Source organism: Lontra canadensis, unplaced genomic scaffold (genome assembly GCF_010015895.1).
Source record: "Lontra canadensis isolate GAN:19392208 unplaced genomic scaffold, GSC_riverotter_1.0 scaffold12, whole genome shotgun sequence".
In the NCBI taxonomy this organism is placed as follows: domain Eukaryota; kingdom Metazoa; phylum Chordata; class Mammalia; order Carnivora; family Mustelidae; genus Lontra; species Lontra canadensis.
In genome coordinates, this window is record NW_022631006.1 from 18936215 (window position 1) to 18959846 (window position 23632).

Genomic DNA, 23632 nt, shown 5'->3' on the forward strand with positions numbered 1-23632 from the left:
CAACTCGAACCCAGTGCATTATCCAAATTAACTATGTAGAGACCATAAATTGTACAGATTATACAGGGACAGTATTTTTCATCCAAAAACTAGTTCCACCCAACATTCTCTGGGTTATGTAAACACAAATAAATAAGGATACAATCAATTCAATAATACTTGTTAAGCACTAACTAGACACTGAACCAGGTTTAAGGAATGGATAAAATTAACTCCCTTTATGAAGCTCAAGTTCTATATAAAGAGACCGGATGATCACACTGCAATACTGTTGGTAGCAATTTGGAAAAAGCCTTCTAGGAACATTGTAGAACACACAGAACCTAGGTAATCTAGGAAGGTTACAAAAGAAGAGTGGACTTTAGAGCTGCGTCATGAAGGAGAAATAAAATTAATGAAGGGAGAAAAGGAGGCATTCCAAGTAGCATCTACACAGTAAACAAAGAACACTCATTATCCAGAATTTGGAGATACGGCTGCCTTTAGGGAACAATGAAGTACAAGTCAATGCAACAGGTAAGATGAGTATCATTCAAAAGTAACCTACCCCATGAAATGGAATTGGACACTTAGGAAATATTTATTCAATCTACAACTCCATGATGCTCATTGATATACATACATGTACCCATTTATTTTTTATTCAAGTATAATTAACACACTATATTAATGCTGTATTAGTTTCAGGTGTGCAATATAATGATTCAACAATTCTATACATTTCTCAGTGCTCAACAAGATAAATTTTTTTTTAATATTTATTTATTTATTTAGTTGACAGACAGAGATCACAAGTTAGCAGAGAGGCAGCAGGAGCGGGGAGGAGGAAAGCAGGCTTCCTGCTGAGCAGAGAGCCTGATGCAGGGCTGGATCCCAGGACCCTGAGATCATGACCTGAACCAAAGGCAGAGGCTTAACCCACTGAGGCTTAACCCACTGATTCACCCAGGTGCCCCCAATATATTTCACCCATCCCTGCTTCTGGCAACCACCAGTTTGTTCTCTGTATTGAGTCCGTTTTTTGGGGCACCTGGGTGGCTCAGTGGGTTAAGCCTCTCATTGGGCTCTCTGCTCAGCAGGGAGACTGCTTCTCCTTCTCACTCTCTGCTTGCCTCTCTGCCTACTTGTGATCTGTCAAATAAATAAATTCTTAAAAAAAAAAAGAGTCCATTTTTTGTCTCTTTTTTTTCTGTTCACTTGTTTGTTTTGTTTCTTTAATTCCAGATATGACTGAAATCATATGTTATTTGTCTTTCTCTGACTGACTTATACCCTCTAGGTCCATCCATGTTATTGTAAATTACAAGATTTCATTCTTTTTTATACCTGAGTAATATGCAATGGCGTGTTTGTGTGTGTGTGTGCATGTTTGTATACACATGTATACACCACATCTTCTTTATCCATTCATCTCCTGAAGGACACTTGATCTCTACTCTGTACTGTCAAATATTTACCAGGGTATAAAGAAAAGGAAAGCTATAGAAGCACAATGGAAGGAGGAATGGTCACTGAAGTATCAAGTATGGATTAGTGTTAAATAAAGGATGTCTAGAAGTTAACAAAGCAAAGAAGGCATTCTAAACAGAACAATTTGTACAAAGTCACACTATATAAAAGAAGAGTGTATTCATAAATTCCTCAAGTTAAACATTTACTGAGCATTCACCACCTACAGATCTTGGAACACAAAGACAAGACATTCCCACTCTCAAGAGATTGCAATCAATTACCAGACAACCAATTATCATATAACCAATAATCAATAAAGAAGCAAAAACTAAAGAACCCTATTAGTAAGGACAGGCTCTCTGCCCAGGGTACAATGGAAGCACAGCAAGAGGCAGCTAAATCAGACTAACGAGGTCCAAAAGAATTGCCAGAGAAAATGAAAAATGAGTAGAAATTACCAAAGTATCAAAGAGCAGTGGCAGGATGGGCACAAAAGAAAAGCATTTCAAAGAGAAAGTAACCTATGTAAAGACAAAGGAACAAGAGAGGGAACACATTCAGGGAGCATTGTTGGATCTATGTTGTATCTAAGTACTTCTCTGGGACGAAGGATATAGCTTTAACCAGATTCTTAAAGAGATATGTAATCCCCCAAGTATTTAGGAACCACTGATCTGAGTGGAAACATCTAGTAGTCATTTGGTGATAAAGGTGTGATCTTCAGCTATATACAATGTTTCGGGAAATAACTGAAGTCAGGGATTTGTAAAAGTTTGTCCAAAAACATATAGAGAGTGACAGATCTCAGGAGGGTTGAGGTCAGAACAATGGGAAAATAGACATTTACAGGATAAGTAGTAAAAGAAGACTCTAGGAAGGAGGAGGAGATGTCACAGAGGTAACAAATATAGGCAAGCATAGCATCACAGAAGCTAAGGAGGAAAGAATGTCTCAAAGAATATGTTTCAAAGCAATCAGTCAACAGAGCCTAATGACTAAGGAGTCAACCAATGAAGAACAAAAAAAAAAAAAGTGTCCAAGGAACTACACACAGTTTCATAAGTTCAAAATACAAAACAGAATAGTACATAATGAGAGAAGAAACTTCCAGTTATGGAATGAGTAAGTCACCAGAATAAAAGGTACAGCATAGGGTATATATTCAATGGTATTATAATACCATCCTATAGCTACAGATGGTAGCTACACTTGTGGTGAGCATAACATAATGTATAAATTTGTCGAATCACTATGTTGTATACTTGAATTAATGTAACATTTTGTGTCAACCATACTTCAATAAAAAATAAATAGCCCATGAACAAAGTAGACCAGAGTAACAGGACATACTGAAGACCAGGAAGTAAACGAGTATCAGGGTCTAGTGCTCTGGAAGACTTATACTGAAGATACAGATTGGGAAATCACTGATGTATTTGGAAGAATTAAAAGAAATGAAGTTGGGATGCCTGGGTGGCTCAGTTGGTTGAACAGTTGTCTATGACTCAGGTCATGATCCCGGAATCCTGGGACTGAGTCCCGCATCGGGCTCCCTGCTCTGCAGGAAGCCTGCTTCTGCCCCCACCTCTGCTGCCCCCCCCTGCTTGTGCTCTCTAAAATAAATAAAATCATTTAAAAAAAATAAATGAAATTGTTCAGGGAGCTCATCTGGTGGTGGGGCTCTAATCTGGAATCTGTGAATGATCCTGGGAGAGGATGACCTATGAACCTCCCAAAATTGTGAGAATTTTGTGTAACGTATATATGGTAGCAACTTTCTAGACAGAGTCCATTAAGTTTTATAAGACTTTCAAAGGGGTATATGACCCCCCAAAAAAGTTAAGAACCACCAGAGCGGAAAAAGAAAACAGGAGGAGCTAGAGAGAAAATAACTTTGGAGAATGTCAACATATAAAAAAACCCTGAAGCTCAGGACACCTGGGTGGCTCAGTCGGTTAAGCCTTCAGCTCAGGTCATGATCCCAGGCTCCTGGGATGGAATCCTGCATCCAACTCCTTGCTCGGCAAGAAGCCTGCTTCTCTCTCCACCTCTGCCTGCCACTCTGCCTGCTTGTGCACATTCTCTCTCCCCATCTCTCTCTCTGACAAATATATAAATACATAAAATCTTTAAAAAACAAAACAAAACCTGAAACTCATCAAATGAGATAAACAAATCTAAAGAACTGAAAGTAGGGGTGCCTGGGTTGCTCAGTGGGTTGGGCCTCTGCCTTGGGCTCATGTCATGATCTCAGGGTCCTGGGATCGAGTCATCAGGCTCTCTGCTCAGCAGGGAGCCTGCTTCCTCCTCTCTCTCTGCCTCTCTGCCTACTTGTGAGCTCTCTGTGTGTCAAATAAATAAATAAATAAATAATCTTAAAAGAACTAAAAGTATACAGGAAGAGAGACAGTCTGCATGGAACTCAGAAAATTTTTTAAAAATTGTACTATATACGCTATATAAGTATTTCTCAAACTTTTTGTGATTTGGAATGAAAAATACATTGCTAACCAAGGTACACACAGATTATGAAAATAATTTTCCAATAACCTGGAACGATCACAATACAACATTTACTTGCTAAAATGTTCATCTCTAAGAACAGGGGAAAAAAGACTGGAGTATATAAAGAGTAGGTTATTTAAATCCTGGACTTTTATTTCTTTTAGTTGTTTTGCAATATTGCTGGTATTTAGACATTTATCTTTAACTTAACTTTTTCAGTAATTACATATATAAAAACTTTTTAAATTGTTTTTTTCTTTGAAGAGCCAAAACTAAAATGTCCCCTGGCTTCCCTACTTCACTAGTTTTATATATCCCTGACCTATACTACCTCTCACTACAGAAGAAGAGTAAAAGAGATGGGAGGGTAGGCAGATAAGATTCAGCAAGAATACAAGAAACACCAAGGGCACAAAGACTAACAGTTCTTCTCTGAGCAGGATCTCTAAAGTGCAGGTCCTAAAATTGCACAATTTAAGTAATTAAAGCTTGAAAAAAGAAGGATAATAGCAGATACGCCAAAGTGGTTTCATGATGTGGTAAAGAGCAAATACTCTAGAGTCCCAATAAAACCCAACTCTACCACTCCTGATTGTGTGACTTGGGTAAATTACTCAATTTCTTTGTGCCTCAGTTTCACCATCCTAATTTTTTTAAAGATTTTATTTATCCATTTATTTGAGAGAGAGAGTACATGAGCTGGGGGAGGAGCAAAGGGAGAGGGAAGCAGACTCGGTGCTGAGAGTGGAGCCCTATACAAGGTTCAGTACCACAACTCTGAGATCACGACCTTAGCCAAAACCTTGAGTCCAACACTTAACCAACTGAGCCACCCAGAACCCCCCCCCCATATTTTTTTTTAAGATTTTTTTACTTATTTGAAAGACAGAGATTACAAGTAGTCAGAGAGGCAGGCAGAGAGAGAGGAGGAAGCAAGTTCCCCGTCCAGCAGAGAGCCCAATGTAGGGCTCGATCCCAGGACCCTGAGACCATGACCTGAGCAAAGCAGAGGCTTTAACCCACTGGGCTGCCCAGGTGCCCCCCAGATGCCCCTATATTTTTAAAGTTTCATTTTTAAGTAATCTCTACACCCAACGTGGGGCTTGAACGCACAACCCCGAGATTGAGAGTCCCATGTTCTTCTAACTAAGCCAGCCAGGTGTCCCGGTGTCATTATCTTTAAAATAGAAATAATCAGGGTGCCTGGGTGGCTCAGTCAGTTAAGCATCCAACTCTTGATCTCAGCTCAGGTCTTCATCTCAGGGTCATAAGTTCAAGCCCCTTAAAAACAAATAAATACATAAAAATCACTTTCATTTATACAGCAAACTTCATCAAAACATAAACTTAAGGATGCCTGTGTGGCTCAGATGGTTAATCGGCTGACTGTTAATTTCGACTCAGGTCATGTTCTCAGGGCCCTGCGACAGAGCTCCATGTCGGGCTCCCCACTCAATGGGACATCTGCTTAAGGATTCTCTCTCCCTCTCCCTCTCCCTCTTCCCCTGCTCACATGAATGTGCATTCTCTCTCTCTCTAAACTAAATAAATCTTTAAAAAAAAAAAAAAAAAAAACCTTATTATTTGTATTATTTTTCTAAGGTGTTAATTTAATCTAATGCATCTCTAGTAATTAAGCTACAACAGCCTCTCTATCAGAAATCTTTTGGGGGGGGGTGTACCTGGGTGGCTCAATGAGTTAAGTATCTGCCTTCAGTTCAGGTCATGATCTCAGGTTCCTGGGATGGAGGCTGAATGGGGCTCCCTGTTCAGTGGGGAGTCTGCTTCTCTCTCTTCCTCTGCTCCTCCCTCCTACTCATGCTCACATGCATACTCTCCTCTCTCTCTCAAATAAATAAATCTTTAAAAGTCTATTTTTAAAAATTAAAAATAAAGAATGAACAACCACTACAGACATAATACACAATAAGAAGAAACAAAGAACTATGTGGTTTTCACTCAATACTGATAAAGGATTTTGGACCATACTTATAGTAGAAGTATACCTGGCTTTCCCAAATCCTCCCTGCATATAAACTCCATCTACTAATAATTTCATACCACTCTGTCAAAGTTTCTACAACCTCATAATCTGTTAAGACTTATGGAAACAGGGGTGCCTGGGTGGCTCAGTCAGTTAAGTGTCTGCTTTTGGCTTGGGTCATGATCCCAGAGTCCCCAGAGAGAATAAGGCATCAGGGTCCTTGCTCAGCAGGGAGTCTGCTTCTCCCTCTCTCTATGCTGCTAATCCCTGCTTGTGCTCTCTCCTTTCTCTCTCTGTCAAATAAATGAATAAAATCTTTAAAAGGGGGGGGGCGGGGCACCTGGGTGGCTTAGTCGTTAAGCATCTTCCTTAAGCTCAGGCCACGATCCCAGAGTCCTTGGGACCAAGTCCCCCATTGCATCGGGCTCCCTGCTCGGTGGGGAGATTGCTTCTCCCTCTCCTACTCCCCATGCTTGTGGTCCCTCTCTCACTGTGTCTCTGTCAAACAAATAATTAAAAAAAAAATGTGGAAGCAAAAAGTAAGAATCAGCCAAAATTAAAATTACAAATCAAAGATAAAAGTACATTCCATTTTTTAACTTACTATAGATTAGTAGGTCAAAATCTTAAACACATTTTTTCTTATGGGGAAAGAAAATTCATATTCATGTAATATTTTCACATAAAAACCTAAGATTAGAAACTCAGAAGTCTAAGAGCTCTTCCGGCAGTGCACAAAAAACATAAAATTGTACAAGTCTTTCCTTAAACAAATAAGTAAAAACCAAACTACATAAACTCTCAATCTTTCTTTTTTCCTTCTTTCTCTTCTAAGATGGTATTAATCCTGGCACAAACCAGTCCAAATAGTATGATTTAAGGGTTGTCAAAATGTCAAGAATGATTTATTTTTCTCACAGACCTACCTCCATCAGCATGATTTTCCTCCCATCAGACTTACTCTCTTGGATTACGGAAGAAGTTAGCTAACTATTATAGCCTACAGAGGCGAACTAGGGCCTGTTTTTGTTCAGTCTATGAGCTAAGAATGGTTTTTAGATTTTTAAATGGTTGGGAAAAAATCAAAAGAGGAATGTTCCATGACAACAATTTCACAAAGTTATATATAATTCAATTTAAGTGTCCATAAATAAAGCTTTATTAAAACACTTCTACATTTATTTACGTATTGTCTATGACTGCTTTTGCAATGACAGACTTCAGTATTTATGAGACCATATATGGCATTCTAAATGGTTTTATGCTGCTGCTCAGGACACTACAAATAACAGTGATGCAGTTAAATAACTTGACAGCTTTTCGAACACTATACTTACTGCCATACATTTTATTTTTTATTACCACAGCATACCCTTCAAGTCAAAACAAGAAAAGATAAAAAGTAGGCTTCAAATATACTTTTAAATACAGTATAGATAATTTTACTATCAAATTAGATAACAAAACATATTTTTATTATGCACTGACACTACAGCTATGATGAGAATACAACATACATCAACATTACCAGACTAAGCACTCAACACAGTATTTAAATTCACAGGAAAACACAGTCAGGAAATTTGGAAAATTTAAACCGTAGGCCTTATCACAGCTGAATTTCTTCACAAAAATAAAAATGAGTATGCAATCAAAGTAAGTTTCTGAATGGCTCATTTGTTAGCCAAACACGAAAAGCATTTTATCAATAGCAAGTTAATTAAATCATGTTTATAGAAGCCAAAGAAATGCATCTAGAAAAGTAAAATTTATTTAAGATTGTAAGCCTAATGGTAAGGACAGTTGCTCAAAAAAAAGTATTTTATCAATTAAGAAAGAGGGTGCCTGGAAGGCTCAGTCCATAGAGCATATAAATCTTGATCTCAGGGTCAAAATTTCAAGTCCTGCATTAGGTATAGAGATTACTATTAAATCAGTCAATCGATCAATCAATCAATAAAACAATCTCACAATATCAAGGCAAATGATTTTGAATGCTTCCTTGGCTCTTGATGAATCGATAGGAGTACAAATATTTCTCAGTTATTACCATTTATTTGATAAGCTAATACAAGTTTGAACTAAGTAATTATAATTAGCCTAAATAAATAATCTGCAAGGAACAACAGGCAAGATGATTTTCAAAGATTCTGGGAAAACACTAATTCAGTGCAACCTAAGGTGGAATCTGCTATGATATGTTACAACTGATAGCAGTCAAAATACATATGGGCAGAAAAGAAGTCTTAATTGGACAAATTTATAAAGTTCATGAAAATGTAGGGTGTTTAAACAAGTCTATGGTTATTCATTGCAACATTCATCAGAAAACAGTCTGCAGAAAACATCTATCATGTGTTACTCAACTAGTAATGTCAATAGTTAATTCTAAAAAAAAAAAAAAAAAGTGGGGATGCCTGAGTGGCTCAGTTAAGCCTCTGCCTTTGGCTCAGTTCATGATTCCAGGGTCTTAGGATCGAGTCCCGCATCAGGCTCTTTGCCCAGCAGGGAGACTGTGTCTCTCTCCGCCTCTGTCTGCCACTCTGCCTGATTGTGCACTCTCTCTGATAAATAAATAAAATCTTTAAAAAAAAAAAAAGTTAACTTTGCTCTCATGGACTTAAGTGTCCTTGATTCCATTAATTTTTGCCAGAAATAAAAGATGTATATTCTGATTTGCCTTACCACTAAGAAGTTGGCAAGCTTAGCAGAGATAGTTTTATTGCAATTTTTCTAGCTGAAATTTTTCTGAATGAGAAGAACTGCCCTCAACCACTATTACTGAACACTAAAATAGCTTTGGAAATTAACTTTTCCTATAGACTGGATAATGTTTCTCAATGAAATCAACCTAAAATCAAAAGGCAAAAATGATTATGTGCAAAAACAAGGTTTGAATCACAAGTAATGTCAAGCTGCATACACACACGTTGTCAAGAGTTAATATGCAAGATGTCACTCCCACACCTCACATCTGTTAGAATGATTAGCATCAAAAAGATAGATAAAAAATGTTGTCAAGAATGTAGAGAAAAGGGAACTCTTGTGCACTACTAGTGGAACAATAAATTGGCAAAGCCACTATGGAAAACACACTATGGAGGTTCTTCAACAAACTGAAAACAGAACTACATATGATTCAGCAATTCCACTTCTGGTTATATATTTGAAGGAACTGAAATCACTGTATGGATGAGATATCTGCACTCCCATGTTCACTGCAGCATTATTTACAACAGCCAAGACATGGAAGCAACCTAAGTCTTCATCAACAAATGAATAAAGAAAATGTGATATATATTTGTGTACGTGTACACACACACACACACACACACACACACACACACACAATGGAATACTATTCAGCCATAAAAAAGGAAGAAATCCTGCCATTTGCAACAACACAAATGGACCCTGAGGGCATTACACTAAATGAATAAGTTAGACAGAAAGGCAAATACTGTATGATCTTACTTATCTATGGAACCTTTAACACACACACACACACACACATACACACACACACACACACAAAACACCTCATCAAAAAAGATACCAGATTTGACATTACCTGGGCAAGAGAGTTGTGGGGCTAGTGGAACTAGGTGAAAGTGATCAAAAGGTGCAACCTTCAAGTTGTAAGATAAATGAGTGCTGGGGGGATGTAATATACAAGATGACTGCTTGTAATATACAAGGGACTGCTTACCAAACTGCTATATGGTATATTTATTTGAAAGTTGCTCAGAGACTCAATCCTAAAAGTTCCTTTCTCAAGTAAAACAAAAAGAAAGAAAGAAAAAAAAAACTTTCTTTCCCCCATTTTGCTTTTTTTGTATCCATATGAGATGGTGAATGTTAAGTTACCATTTTAATCACTTTACAATGTATGTAAGTCACTATGCTCCACAATAATAGTGCTTTATGTCAATTATATCTCAATAAAGTAAAATGGGAAAAAAAGGTAAAAAAGATGCCATTCCTATACAAATTCATAACAGATCTATGTTACAAGTTCAAACTATGGTTTCAGCAGTGTTTTCAGACCTTAGTACAATTCAAAGTGTATTTCCCTATTTCAAAATCTATTTACCTGTGCCTGTGCAGCTGAAGGTTTCCACCTACTCTTAAACTGAAGTGATTAATCTGCAATTCATATCAAAAAGGCAAATACCAAGGAGAAAAATCTAGTAATTTTCTATATGCTTTCCAAGAAAGTACATGCTCAATGAGAAACATGTATCGGTATTTGGCAGTAACTTTCTGTGCAAAAGACATTTTCAAAGATGAAATACAGGGATGCCTGGGTGGCTCAGTTGCTTAAGAACCCAACTATTTTGGCTCAGGTCATGATGTCAGGGTTGCTGAGATCAAGCCCAGCAACTGGCTCCACATCCAGCATGAAGCAGGGTTAAGATTCTTCCTCCTTATCTCTTAAAAAATACACAAAACTTCAAACAGATCAACAATAACAGATGAATATTTCTAATCAGTTCTGATGCTAAGGAATGCTAATTTTGAACATCAAATAAAATGTTATGCTCCCCGCCCTCCAAAAAAATCCTCCATTTTTCTCATTAGTAGATATGTATTACCAAAAAGAAGTGGGAGAGATTCTATTAATTATATTTTGAAATTCATTAATAAAAGTATTTGTGGAAATTTGTTTTTTCTTATTACAAAAGTACCTACACAATACCCTATTTTGCCTCTTGTCCCACAAAGTCTAAAATATTTACTATCTGGTCCTCTATAGGAAAGGTTTGCTAATCCTTGGGTTAAATCATCTTTAACCGATAGCTACACAGCCTTAAACATCAATTAACTTCTCCAGGTCTTTGTTTCTATATTTATAAAATGAGAGGAACTGAAAAAAATCTGTATGGAACTTTACAACTCTAATATTCCAATTCTAATAGTATGTTCTATATTCATTTCATGATAGTATTTTGAATGGGAGCTTATGCCAGTTTATTAGGTATGAAGAAATGTCCTACTACCCAAAGTATGAAGAAAATACTTTATTAAACCACAGAATATCAAGTATACTGGCTATACACACGCAGAAGAATGAAGGTGGACCTCTATCTCATACCATATGCAAAAATTAATTCAAAACAGATCAATAATCTAGGGGCACTTGGCTGGCTCAGTCAGTGAAGCATGCCACTCTTGATCTGGTCATTCTGAGTTCGGGCCCCATGTTGTGTGTAAAGATTACTTAAAAAAAAAAAATCTTCAAAACAAACCAATGATCTAAACACAAACACTAAAATTGTAAAACTTCTGTAAGAAAACAGGGAAAATCTTCATGATCTTGGGTTTGGACCTTATCATGATATTGAAAAGACAATCCACAGAATGGGAGAAGATATCTGCAAATCAGGGATACTGGATTAATACCCAAAATATATAAAGAACTCTTACAGTTCAACAACAACCAAAAAAATCCAAGCCAATTCAAAAATGGGTAAATGACTTGAACAGACAGTTCACCAAAGAAGATAAACAAAAATGGTCAATAAAAGCAAATGGAAATATGCTCAAAGTCATTAGTGATCAGGGAAATGCAAATCAAAACCCCAGTGAGATGCTACTTCCCTCAGACTAAGATGGCTATAATTTAAAAGACAGATACTGGGGCGCCAGAGTGGCTCAGTCAGTTGAATGACTGACCGACTCCCGGTTGCGGCTCAGGTCGTAATCCCACGTGTCATGGAATCTGAGCCCCATGATGGGCTCTGCATTTAGCAGGGAGTTTGCTTTAAGATTCTCTCCCTCTGCTACTCTCCCCACTCATGCGCTCCCACTCTCTTGCACTCTCTGAAATAAATAAATAAATCTTTTTTTTTAAAAAGCAGGGGGGCCTGGGTGGCTCAGTCAGTTGAGCATCCAACTCTTGGTTTCAGCTGGGGTTGTGATCTCATAAGAGATCACACAGGAGTTCTCATAGGAGAGATCAAGCCCAGCACTGGGGTCTGTGTTCAGCGGGGAGTCTGCTTAGAGATTCTCTCCCTCCGTCCCTCCCCCAACTTGTGCTCACTCTTGCACACTCCTCTCTAAAAAATAAAAAAATTAGTAAATCTTCAAAAAAACAATAAATTAAAAAAGACAGATACTTATAAGTGTTGACAAGAATGTGGAGAAATTAGGACCTTCATACTGTTGGGTGAGAATGTAAAATGGTACAGCTGCTTTGTAAAAGTTTGGCAGTTTCTCAAAAGGTTAAATATGACCCAGTAATTCCACTACTAGGTATATATTCAAGAAAAATGAAAATATTTTCACACACACACACAAAAAGTATATGAATGTTTCTATTAGTATTATTTATAGTAGCCAAAAAGGGGAAACAATGCAATTGTTCACTAATGAATGGATAAACAAAATATGGTATATCCAAACAACTAAATATTATTTAGCCACAAAAAGGAATGTACTACCAATACAAGGTACAACATGGATAAACTTTGAAAACATTATAAGTTGGTGCCTGGGTAGCTCAGTGGGTTAAAGCCTCTGCCTTCGCCTCAGGTCATGTTCTCAAGTCCTGGGATCGAGCCCTGCATCGGGCTCTCTGCTCAGCAGGTAGCCTGCTTCCCCCACCCCCACCCGCCTGCCTCTCTGCCTACTTGTGACCTCTATCTGTCAAATAAATAAATAAAATCTTTTAAAAAATTATAAGTGAAACTCAATCACAAAGGACCTCCTATTGAATGAACCTATAGAGACACAAAGTAGAATACTGGTTACCTAGGACTGAGGATATTGCACCTCAGTGTCCTGGGATCAAGCCCCATGTTGGGCTCTCAGCTCAGTGGGGAGTCTGTGTCTCCCTCTCTCCCTCTGCCTCTCCTGCTTGTACTCGCTCTCTCAAATGAATAAAAAAATCTTAAAAAAAAAAAAAAAGGAATCTTATTCCCATTTAGCAGTCACTTTCTATTCTCCCCTTCCCCCATGCAATATCCCCAGAGGCAGAGGGAGAAGGAGACACAGACTCCCCACTGAGCTGAGAGCCCGATAACCGACTCCATCCCAGGACCCTGAGATCATGACCTCAGCCAAAGGCAGGTGCTTAACCATCTGAGCCACCCAGGCGCCCCGTAAGTTTTCTTTTTGATGTTATGAAAATGTTCTAAATTTGGGGGTAAGATTGGGTACACAACTGTGAATATACTAAAAACCACTGAACTGTATACTTTAAATGAATTTTATGGTATGTGAATTATATCTCAAAACTTCTGTAAAACTCACATAAGTCTTACAAATAAATGAATAGAATACTAGTGTCACAAAATTAAGATCTGAAAGTCATGTAGTCTTAACTACAAGAAAAAAAATTACAGCACTTCTCTAGACTGAACTTCACTCATTCATAAATTCTCATAGTGATTTTAAGGTTAGCGAGAACTTCAAGACAACTAAACGATGAACATCATGTTGTACCTCAACTCCTTGGCTTAGCATAAAAAGACCTCAATACTCTGGATTTATCTTTCTTTCTCATTACTACTATACGCTGAACTAAATATGGCCCACACTTTTCTTACCTGAACCTTTTGCATATACAATTTCCACTGCTTTAGCATCTTCTTACTGTCTTCATTGTCTAGCATATCAACATCATTCTCCCTAACCTCCTCATACAGAAACCCTCTCATTCTTTTGTGTGTGTGTGTGGGTTTCCTTTTTAATTTAAATTCAATTAATTAAGATGTAATGTATTATTAGTTTCAGAGGCAGAGTTCAGTGATTCATCAGTTGCACAGAACACCCAGTGCTCATTCCATCAAGTGTCCCCCTTAATGTCCATCACCCAGTTACTCCATTCCCACACCCCCATCCCCTCCAACAACCCTCAGTTTGTTTCCTATGCTTAAGAGTCTCTATGGTTTGTCTCCCTCTCTGATTTCATCTTGTTTTATTTTTCCCCAGTTTGCTTCTCTTACTAACCAGAATCATGCTGTATGTACTGTTCTTTGATGCGCTTGTTAGAGATATTGTCGGCCTAGCACACTCCTTTTATCCATTATATATTCCACAGAATTAGTGTCACTGTTTGGGGTTGCTTCATTCTGCTATTATAATTATGTCTACTTTTGTGCACAAACTTGAGTACAGGGCTGGACTTTGAGAGGAAGAGTGCCAGTTTGAGCCCTTGGCAATCTGAGGTGAAGGTGTGTTGACTTGGCACTGAGCAGGTGGCAGGCTGTGCATAGTGACTCGGTCAGGAGGGCGGCTTGACTATGAATTTGGGACCCACCTGATGGCATGTGTGACAGGGATGTGGCTGGTTTTGCTTTTAACTTTTGTTTTCCCAGGAAACTGTATCTCTCCTTCTATTCTAAATGAAAGCCTTGCTGGATAGAGTATTCTTGGCTATAGATCTTTTCCTTTCAGCTGCTAGAATTTATCATGCCTCTCCCTTCTGTCCTGCAGAGTTTCTGCTAAAAAACCCACTGACACCTGTATGGGGTTTCCCTTGTATGTCACTGCTTTCCTTTCTCTTGTTGCTTTTAAAATTCTCTATTTATCACTACTTTTGGCCATATTATTTACTTCTGTCTTGCTGCAGACCTCTTTGGGTTGGTTTTGTTGGGGGCTCTTTGTGCCTCCTGGATCTGGATTTCTCTTTCCTTCCTCAAATTCAGTAAGTTTTTAGCTATTATTTCTTCAGGCAAATCTTCTGACCTCTTTTTCTCACTCTTCTCCTTCTAGGATCCCTATCATGCAACTGTTATGATTGACAGTGTTGCTTAGTTCCCTGGGTCTATTCTCATTTTGTGTTTTTTCTCCCCCCTCTCATCTGCTTAGCTTGGTTACTTTCCATGACTCTGTCCTCCAGGTGGCTAATCCGTCTTCTCCTTCCTCTTGTTTGCTATTTATTCCAGGTGGTCTATTTTTATTTCCATTTAGGGAGTCCAACAGCTCTAATTGGTTCTTTTTTACATCTACTATCTCTTGGTGGAGGGTCTCATGGAGGTTCTGCACTGCTTTCTCAATTCTAGCGAGCATCTTTATGAGCATTACTTTAAATTCACAATCAGACATATTACTCATCTCCATTTTGTTTAGGTCTCTTGCTGTGATTTTGTTCTGCTCTTTCGTTTGGGACATATTCCTATCTCCACATTTTAATTCTGGGTCTGTTTCTCTCCTGCACTTGACGGTAGTGGCTTTATGAAGAAGAGGGCCTGCAGTGACCTGCTGTGCATTGTCCCCTGTTCCCCAGAACGTGGCACTTCAGGGGGTCTCCCCTGTGTGTTGTCTGCCCCCTCCTGTTGTGGCAGAGCTGTGTTTGTCTTCAGTCCAGCCTGCAATGGCTCTCTGCCTGTTGTGAGCAGAGTCTGGTCCCCACAGTGTTAGTGAGCCAGTCCGGGGCTGCCTTGGGCTTGAGTTGAATAAGACCAGGCATTTGCCAGAGATGAAGTAGCACCAAACTGTAGGCACTTTCCCAGTGTTGTCCCCTGAGAAGCTTTTGTTGGTGTGTGGGGCCTGTATTCAAACCAGGTGCCTGACCCCAGCCTACTACAGGGGTGATAGTCAGACTGCTATGTGGTTCTCTTCCCCTCTCCCAGGAGCAGGACTCACTTCAGAGTGGTGCTGATCCTTGTCTGCGCTGCACACACACTGCCAGGCTTTGTGGCACTGCTTTGATAGGATCTTGCCATGGGCAGTTGCGAGGGTGGATCTGCTTCGCTGTGGCTTCTTGTCTATGTCAGGCCGCAGAAAGTCTGTTCAGCCAGCTATCCGGTTGTTTTCTGGGTTATTCATGCCAATGTGGGGACTCTCTAGATGGCCTCGTGGCAAGACTTCAGCCCAGGGTCCTCCTACTCCACCATCTTCCCAGCAGCCAATCCTCTCATTCTTAAAAGTCTAGTACTTTCAAGGAAACTATCTAGATGCCCTTATTGAGGTAAACCCTGGTCTTCTAAGCAATCTAGTTCTCACCAGATTGGTCAACAAAATCACAGTTCTCCCTCAAGGTAAAAGCTGAACTAACAGCCCTCTGCATATTAAAGAGCTGTGACAGTGGCAGTGTCTTATTTCATATAATCTCCTAATCTCCATATAAATACCACATGATCCTGGTTCAGAGGCATGCACCTGACCCAAAGGTCACCAGTCCTACAAAATGGCCATCAGCCTAGGAAGAAAGAGCTTACCAAGAGGTTAGCCCAAGGATTCTTTCTCTTACGTGCAAATGCACTCCTTCTCTCAATAGAATGGGAATAGTAGGAGGGACTTGTGCCTGTGGGAAGCAAGAACAGAATCTGAACTAACTGCCAGAGAAGAGGCCTTAAGAAAACATGGACCAGGGCGCGCCTGGGTGGCTCAGTGGGTTAAAGCCTCTGCCTTCGGCTCAGGTCATGATCCCAGGGCTGTGGGATGGAGCCCCACATCAGGCTCTCTGCTCAGCAGGGAGCCTGCTTCCTCCTCTCTCTCTGCCTGCCTCTCCCCCTGCTTGTGATCTCTGCCTGTCAAATAAACAAATAAAATCTTAAAAAAAAAAAAAAAACATGGACCAGGGCCACCTGGATGGCTCAGTCAATTAAGCAGCTGCCTTCCGCTCAGGCGATGATCCCAGCATCCTGGGATCGAGCTCCACGTCCAGTTTCCTGCTCTTCTGGAGCCTGTTTCTCCCTCTCCATGCCACTCCCCCTGCTTGCACACTCACGCACTCTCTCTCTCTGTCAAATAAATAAATGAAATCTTTAAAAAAAAAAAAAAATATATATATATATATATGGACCATACATGAGATGACACCATAAGGTAAGGAAAAGCATATACAAAGAAGAGGATGAAGTCAGGGCATAGATGAGACAGAAATGATATAACCAGACTTCAAAAAAAAAAAAAAAAAAAAAAAAAAAAAGACATTAAGAAACCCCAAAGCAGGGGTGCTTGGTTGGCTCAGTAGGCAGAGCATGAGATTCCTGATCTCAAGGTCATAAGTCAAGCACCCCTGTTGAGCAGAAAGTTTACTTTAAAAAAAAAAAAAAAAAGCCACCCAGGTGTCCCTCCCCTCAACAACTCTTAATTATTTTCTCAACTGAACCATCATCTCCTGTCCAGGCCCTTCACTCAACCAACAACCTTGCTCCTGACCTTATAAAGATATACAAACTATCAGGCATACCCTCCCTCTACCCAGATTTCCCTACCTATAACTTTATCTATATTCATACATCTCCCTATTTTTATTTCGGTCCCAAAAAAATGAGGCATTCCTCCTCCTGTACAAAGCCAACCCATCCATCTGTATTCCTGACCCACATCATGACTTCCACCTGCTTCCTGCCTCATTCAACACCTTGCTCTATCAGACATACCATATCTTGAATCTTCAACCTCTCTTTCCTTATTAGCACCTTTCCCTCACCAAGTATACAAGGTGAGGTTTTAACATAAAAACAAAGTCCTTCCTGGCTCCTATCCAGCCTTCTCAGCAAACCTTCTCACAAAGAAATAATTCTTTTCCTCTCCTTCTCGCTCCCCACTTTCTCTTCCCCTCGTCCTTCAGGTCCAACACTCCCCTTCTTCCTCCCTCTCACTCCTGTGCTCCCTTCTGTACTCCCTCCCCACTCCTCTCTCTACCCTCCTCCTTTATCACCTGCCATTTATTCTTCCACCAACTATAAGGGGGATTCCATCTTAACTCCCTACTAATACTACTTTTAGGATAACCATGACTTCTCTCTTTTTTTTTTTTAAGATTTATTTATTTGACAGAGACAGCAAGAGAGGGAACACAAGCAAGGGGAGTAGGAGAGGGAGAAGCAGGCTTCCCACTGAGCAGGCAGCCCTAAGTGATGCAGGGCTCAATCTCAGGACCCTGGGATCATGACCCGAGTCAAAGGCAGACACTTAACAACTGAGCCACCCAGGCACCCCTCACTATGACTTCTTTTTTTTTTATTTTTTTAAGATTTTATTTATTTACTTGATAGAGAGACCACAAGCAGGCAGAGAGGCAGGCAGAGGGAGAGGAGGAAGCAGGCTCCCTGCTGAGCAGAGAGCCCGATGCGGGGCTCGATCCCAGGACTCCGAGATCATGACCTGAGCCGAAGGCAGCGGCTTAACCCACTGAGCCACCCAGGCGCCCCTCACTATGACTTCTTAATCACCAAGTCAAATTAGTATTTTATCTTTTCCACACTAATGTATTGTAACTGGCACTTTAACTGTTTCCCTCTTACTATTTTCTACTTGTTAGCATACTGGCTGACATATAGTAGGCACTCAAATATATTTGAATAAATTAACAGGGGTACAAAAATGAAACAATATCATGCACATTTTTGTCAAGGGAATGAGAAAGAGTCAATATCCCATGAAATGTTCATGGTAATTAACTATAACATCAAGGGTCAAATCAGACTAAGCAGCATGTATTAGTCAGTAGTGGAACAATTAGTTCAATTATATGGTTTTCTCCAGTCATCCTCAGCACCCAGAAATCATAAACAGAAATCTAGGACTGATGATAACCAAGGGCAAAGGAATGGAAATGCTAATGGAATCTAGAGTGCTAAGAAAAGACAATGCCAAAAAAAGAGAGAGAGAGAGAAACAGAGAAGGGAAGAGCACCACACAAACCTTTTTTTTTTTTTTAACTAAATACCAAGTGATAGACTCACTACATATAAAAACTGAACCTATATGTCATAAGGACACAGATAAAGAGGAAAAGAGCTAAGCATAAATCCATCTAAGGCACCAAATCTTAAGATTTCATGAAAACTTGAAGTTTCATTTTTTCAAAAGCTTTTTTTTTTTTTCCCAGTGAGGCATTTTATTTGCACATGGGTATTACAACCCTAGAAAAAGAATCCCAGGATTTTCCCTCCTGTGTGTTTTCATGTTGCTTCTTCATGGTCCATGATGCCAGCTGAGGTTGTCAGTACAATGAAACCAAACTGGCAGGGACTGGAACAAATTATTCTGCCATTTTTCTAGATCTCTGAGTTGTACATCAAATCTGGGGCTGATCACTCCACCTCTGTTTAACCTCCTGTGAGGATCAAAACAATTTTCCCAGCTCCCTGATCATTAGTGATTTCAAATTGACCAATTTAATCATGCTCTATCATCACCATGAGAAACGATGACTCTGGAGCGTGACCTAAAAAGAACCTGGCAGAGGCACCTGAGTGGCTCAGCAAGTTAAACCTCTGCCTTTTGCTCAGGTCATGATCTCAGGGTCTTGGGACTGAGTCCCACATCTGGCTCTCTGCTCAGCGGGGAGCCTGCTTCCACCCCACCCTGCCTGCCTCTCTGCCTACTAATGTTGTCTGTCAAATAAATAAATAAAATCTTAAAAAATAAAAATAAAATTAAAAGAGACTGGCATTTGCCTCTCTTTTCAGCATTGTTAATGCTCTTGTGTGCATCTGCCAGGACATTCACACCCACCATTACAGCCACATAGAAAGACGGAAGAAAAGAGGTAAGCATAAATTAATCTAAGGCACCAAAACCTTAAGAGTTCGTAAAAACTTGGAAGTTTAGTTTTTCTCAAAAGTTTTTTAAATGTTTTCAGAAGTGAACAAGCAGAAGACACAAGAGAATGTAGAATTCCTGCAGTCTCATGCCAAATCTAAACTACTGAAAAATTCACTTTACTTTGTTTCGAAGGAGATTTCTTCCCACACATTTTCCCCTAGTTATTCCCGCCGTCAACATTTTAAATGCTCTCAAGTGCTAATGTCAGCAGCAGTTCTTATTAAGACACATTCCTGACTTAAAAGGAACCTTTCCAGATATCAGATAAAGCTTGAGAGGCCTAAGACTCTCACATTATGGTCCTAAAACACCTCACCTTCTTGCTATTAGAAACATTCTGTTTGGGGCGCCCAGATGGCTCAGTTGATTAAGCGACTGCCTCCGGCTCAGGTCATGATCCTAGAGTCCCGGGACTCCCGAATCGGGCTCCCTGCTTGACACGGAGTCTGCTTCTCCTGCTGACGTTTCTCCACTTACGTGCTCTCAATCTCTCTCATTCTCTCTCTCTCAAATAAATAAATAAAATCTTAAAAAAAAAAAAATTCTGGTTTAGTAAGTTTTTTTTGTAAAGACCTATTTATCTGAGAGGGAGAAAGAGTATGTGCATGTACACACAAGGGGGAAGGGAAGAGGGAGAGAGAAACCCAAGGAGACTCCAAACTGAGCAGGGAGCACAAAACAGGCTACATCTCACAACCCTGAGATCAGACCTGAGTGGCAACCAAGAGTAGGATGCATAAGTCACTGTGCCATCCAGGCGCTCCAAATTTAATGATCTTTACAGACTATATTCAAAGCAGATAACTTTCTCAAACACGTTGCTAACAATAAGCTACAGATTTGTGTAGCATTTTAAGTTTCTAAAGCATTTTAACATCTACTTTCTTCATTTTTAACTCATATGAAATCTATAAAACAATCAAGGCAACCATTAATATTCTTTCACAGTAAGAAAACTAAAACCCAAGTTGCCCACGGATTATAAAACACATAGCTAAAAAGTGGCAATGAAGCATAATCACCTCCAAATTTTTTCTCTCCTACTCCTTTATCCTCAACAACTTACCTCCTTCCTATCCATCTTAAAGGAAGGAGTACCTGTGCTTTCTGAAAATAGTCCCCACCCAGACCCTTAACCCTACATCCCCCAACTGCCTGCAGAATCTTCAAGTAACTTCTTTTCCCCCACCCACAATATCTGTCTTTCCTCTACCATTTCCACGTTCTATGAATATGCTCAACTCTTCCCCTCCTAAAAAACAAAACACACACACACCACACACACACACACCTTTGATTCTACCCCTCCCAGAAGGTGTAACCCACTCTCTTTCCATCCTTTCCCTGCTTAAACTTTTTTTTTTTAGACTTTATTTATTTATTTGACAGAAAAAGATCACAAGTAGGTAGAGAGGCAGGCAGAGAGAGGAGGAAGCAGGCTCCCCGCTGAGCATAGAGCCCGATGCGGGGCTCGATCCCAGGACCCTGAGATCATGACCTGAGCCGAAGGCAGAGCCACCCAGGCGCCCCCCCGCCCCGCTTAAACTCTTAAGAGTCTACAACTATAGGCACTTGTACTACACTTTCCTCTCTCCACTAAAATATTCCTTATTAAAACATTCTCCACTAAAACACCAGTGAATTTCTAGTGGCCAAACCCAACCACTCTTCAGTTCTTATCATTAGGTGTTCCATCTTTGTGCTAAGATAACTGATACTACTGATCACTCTACCCTTCCTAAAACTTCTGTCTCCCATGGGCTCTATGTCCCTCTCTCCTTATTTTCCTACCACTGACTTCCTTTTTAACCTCTTTTATTTAACTCATCCTTTGCAGATTATCTACCTACACATTTCTGCAGAGGTTTCCTCTCCCTGCCTTTTCTCTGGCTAAACACTTTTCCTGAACAATCTCTTCCACACCCATGCCCTCAGTTACTAACCATATGGCTATGATTTCCTAAACTCTATGGTCTCAACACACCCTTTCATTTTTGTTAGGAGGAAGCTAAAACAAAACAAAAGTGAGTATTTATCAAATCTCTGAGCAGGAAGGAGAAAATAGAACCATTTTCTAAGCTTAGAAACAAAGAAAACACATGACTTAATAGAAATTTTAAGTTTTGTAAACTAAGATGAACACAGGAAATAAAGAAAATATACATATATTAATTACATACATATCCACAAATATATCCTGACAAATAAATGGAAAAAATAAGAAAATTTAGAAAGAAAGCTATTTTTAAAAGCCATTAAAAATGTTCAACATTGGGGCGCCTGGGTGGCTCAGTGGGTTAAGCCTCTGCCTTCAGTTCAGATCATGATCCCAGCATCCTGGGATCAAGCCCTACATAGGACTCTCTGCTCAGCAGGGAGCCTGCTGCCTCCTCTCTCTCTCTCTGCCTGCCTCTCTGCCTACTTGTGATCTCTGTCAAATAAATAAATAAAATCTTTTTTAAAAAATGTTCAATATTACTAGCAATTAAAGAAGTTCACTTTAGGTCTGGTAATTTTTTTTTAATTTCTTATTTATTTATTTATTTATTTAACAGAGAGAGACAGACAGACACACACACACAGAGACAGAGAGACAGAAACAGAGAAACAGAGAGACAGAGAGATAGAGATATCACAAGTAGGGATAGAGGAAGGCAGAGGGAGGGGGGAAGCAGGCAGAGAGCCCAATGCAGGGCTTGATCCCAGGACCCTGAGTTCATGACCTGAGCCGAAGGAAGAGGCTTAACCCACTGAACCATCCAGGCGGTCCCAGGTCTGGTAATTATTTTTTTAATAACGAGGGAATCCATATAACTTTCATTAAATTTTACAACTGTCCTTGAACTCCCCAAATCAAGAATTACTACTATTCTAGGGGCACCTGGGTGGCTTTGTTGGTTAAGCATCACTTTTTTTTTTTTTTAAGATTTAATTTATTTATTTGACAGACAGAGAGACACACACACAGAGAGAGGGAACACAAGCAGGGGGAGTGAGAGTGGGAGAAGCAGACTCCCTGCTGAGCAGGGAGCCCAATGAGGGGCTAGATCCCATGACCCTGGGATCATTACCTGAGCTGAAAGCAGACACTCAACAACTGAGCCACCCAGGCGCCCCATGAGCATCAGATTCTTGATTTCGGCTCAGGTCATGATCTGGGGAGGGGGTGAGCCCCATACCCTGTATCTGGCTCTGAGCTCAGTGTAGAGTCTACCTGAAGATTCTCTCCCTCTGCTCCTCCCCATACTCAAGGGCATGTGTGTTCTCCCTCTTTTTAATAAATAAAATCTGTAAAGAAAAAAAAAAGAATTACTATTCTAGACACATTTTTTTTTCTTTTTTTAAAAGATTTTTATTTATTTATTTGACAGACAGAGATCACAAGTAGGCAGAGAGGCAGGCAGAGAGAGAGGAAGGGAAGCGGGCTCCCTATTGAGCAGAGAGCCTGATGTGGGGCTCGATCCCAGGACCCTAGGATCATGACCTGAGCCGAAGGCAGAGGCTTTAACCCCCTGAGCCACTCAGGTGCCCCTAGACACATTTCTATTCATGTTCTAAGACTGTATTACGTGTGTGTGTGTGTGTGTGTGTGTGTGTGGCTTTAGAGCTTTATTTGACAATCAGCAGTAAGTTCTTATCCACAATGATTACCTGCAGATTTTTTTTTAAGTGCCAACAGGAACACAGGTAACCAATATACAGACCCTGTTTGGTGAATCTTCATTCTTACTATGTTTTCTGGATAAACACACACAGATATGGTATAGGACATTCCTTATCCCCTTGGCCTGGGCAGATTTGCTGAGCCTGATGACAATGCACACATCTGGAGTTCCCATCTCCTTCATGGCAAATTTCTGGGTCTCTTTGAGTGTCCAAAGGACACACGTCTTCAGGTCCACTCGATGAATGTACTTGTTAATGGTGACAGTGTGTTCTCTGGTCACTACTTCAGTGTTGGCAAAATGGCCCTTCCTCTTCTCACCACCCTTCTTTGCAGCAGCCATGTGCCAGGCCCCAGTTGGAAAGGAAGAACGTAAGGTATTATTGCATTAGCTTTTTTTTTTTTTAATTAAGATTTTATTTATTTATTTGACAGACAGAAATCACAAGTAGGCAGAGAGATAGGAGGAAGCAGGCTCCCCACTTAGCAGAGAGTCCGATGCGGGGCTTGATCCCAGG

The 23632-nt window shown here is 39.9% G+C and overlaps 2 protein-coding genes across 3 annotated transcripts in view; both read right to left on the reverse strand.

Annotated features, from left to right (window-relative positions):
- The window catches only part of MGA (MAX dimerization protein MGA), a 173705-nt gene that overhangs the window by 108984 nt on the left and 41089 nt on the right, over nt 1–23632 (reverse strand). The window lies entirely within an intron of this gene.
- LOC116867230 (60S ribosomal protein L31-like) lies at nt 23116–23457 on the reverse strand. Its single transcript, XM_032856783.1, has one exon. It carries the CDS (start codon nt 23455–23457, stop codon nt 23116–23118), a length of 342 nt encoding a protein of 113 aa, XP_032712674.1.

Excerpts from the sequence above, each read along its gene's own strand:
- LOC116867230 (XM_032856783.1), bottom strand. The coding sequence starts at position 23,457 with ATGGCTGCTGCAAAGAAGGGTGGTGAGAAGAGGAAGGGCCATTTTGCC.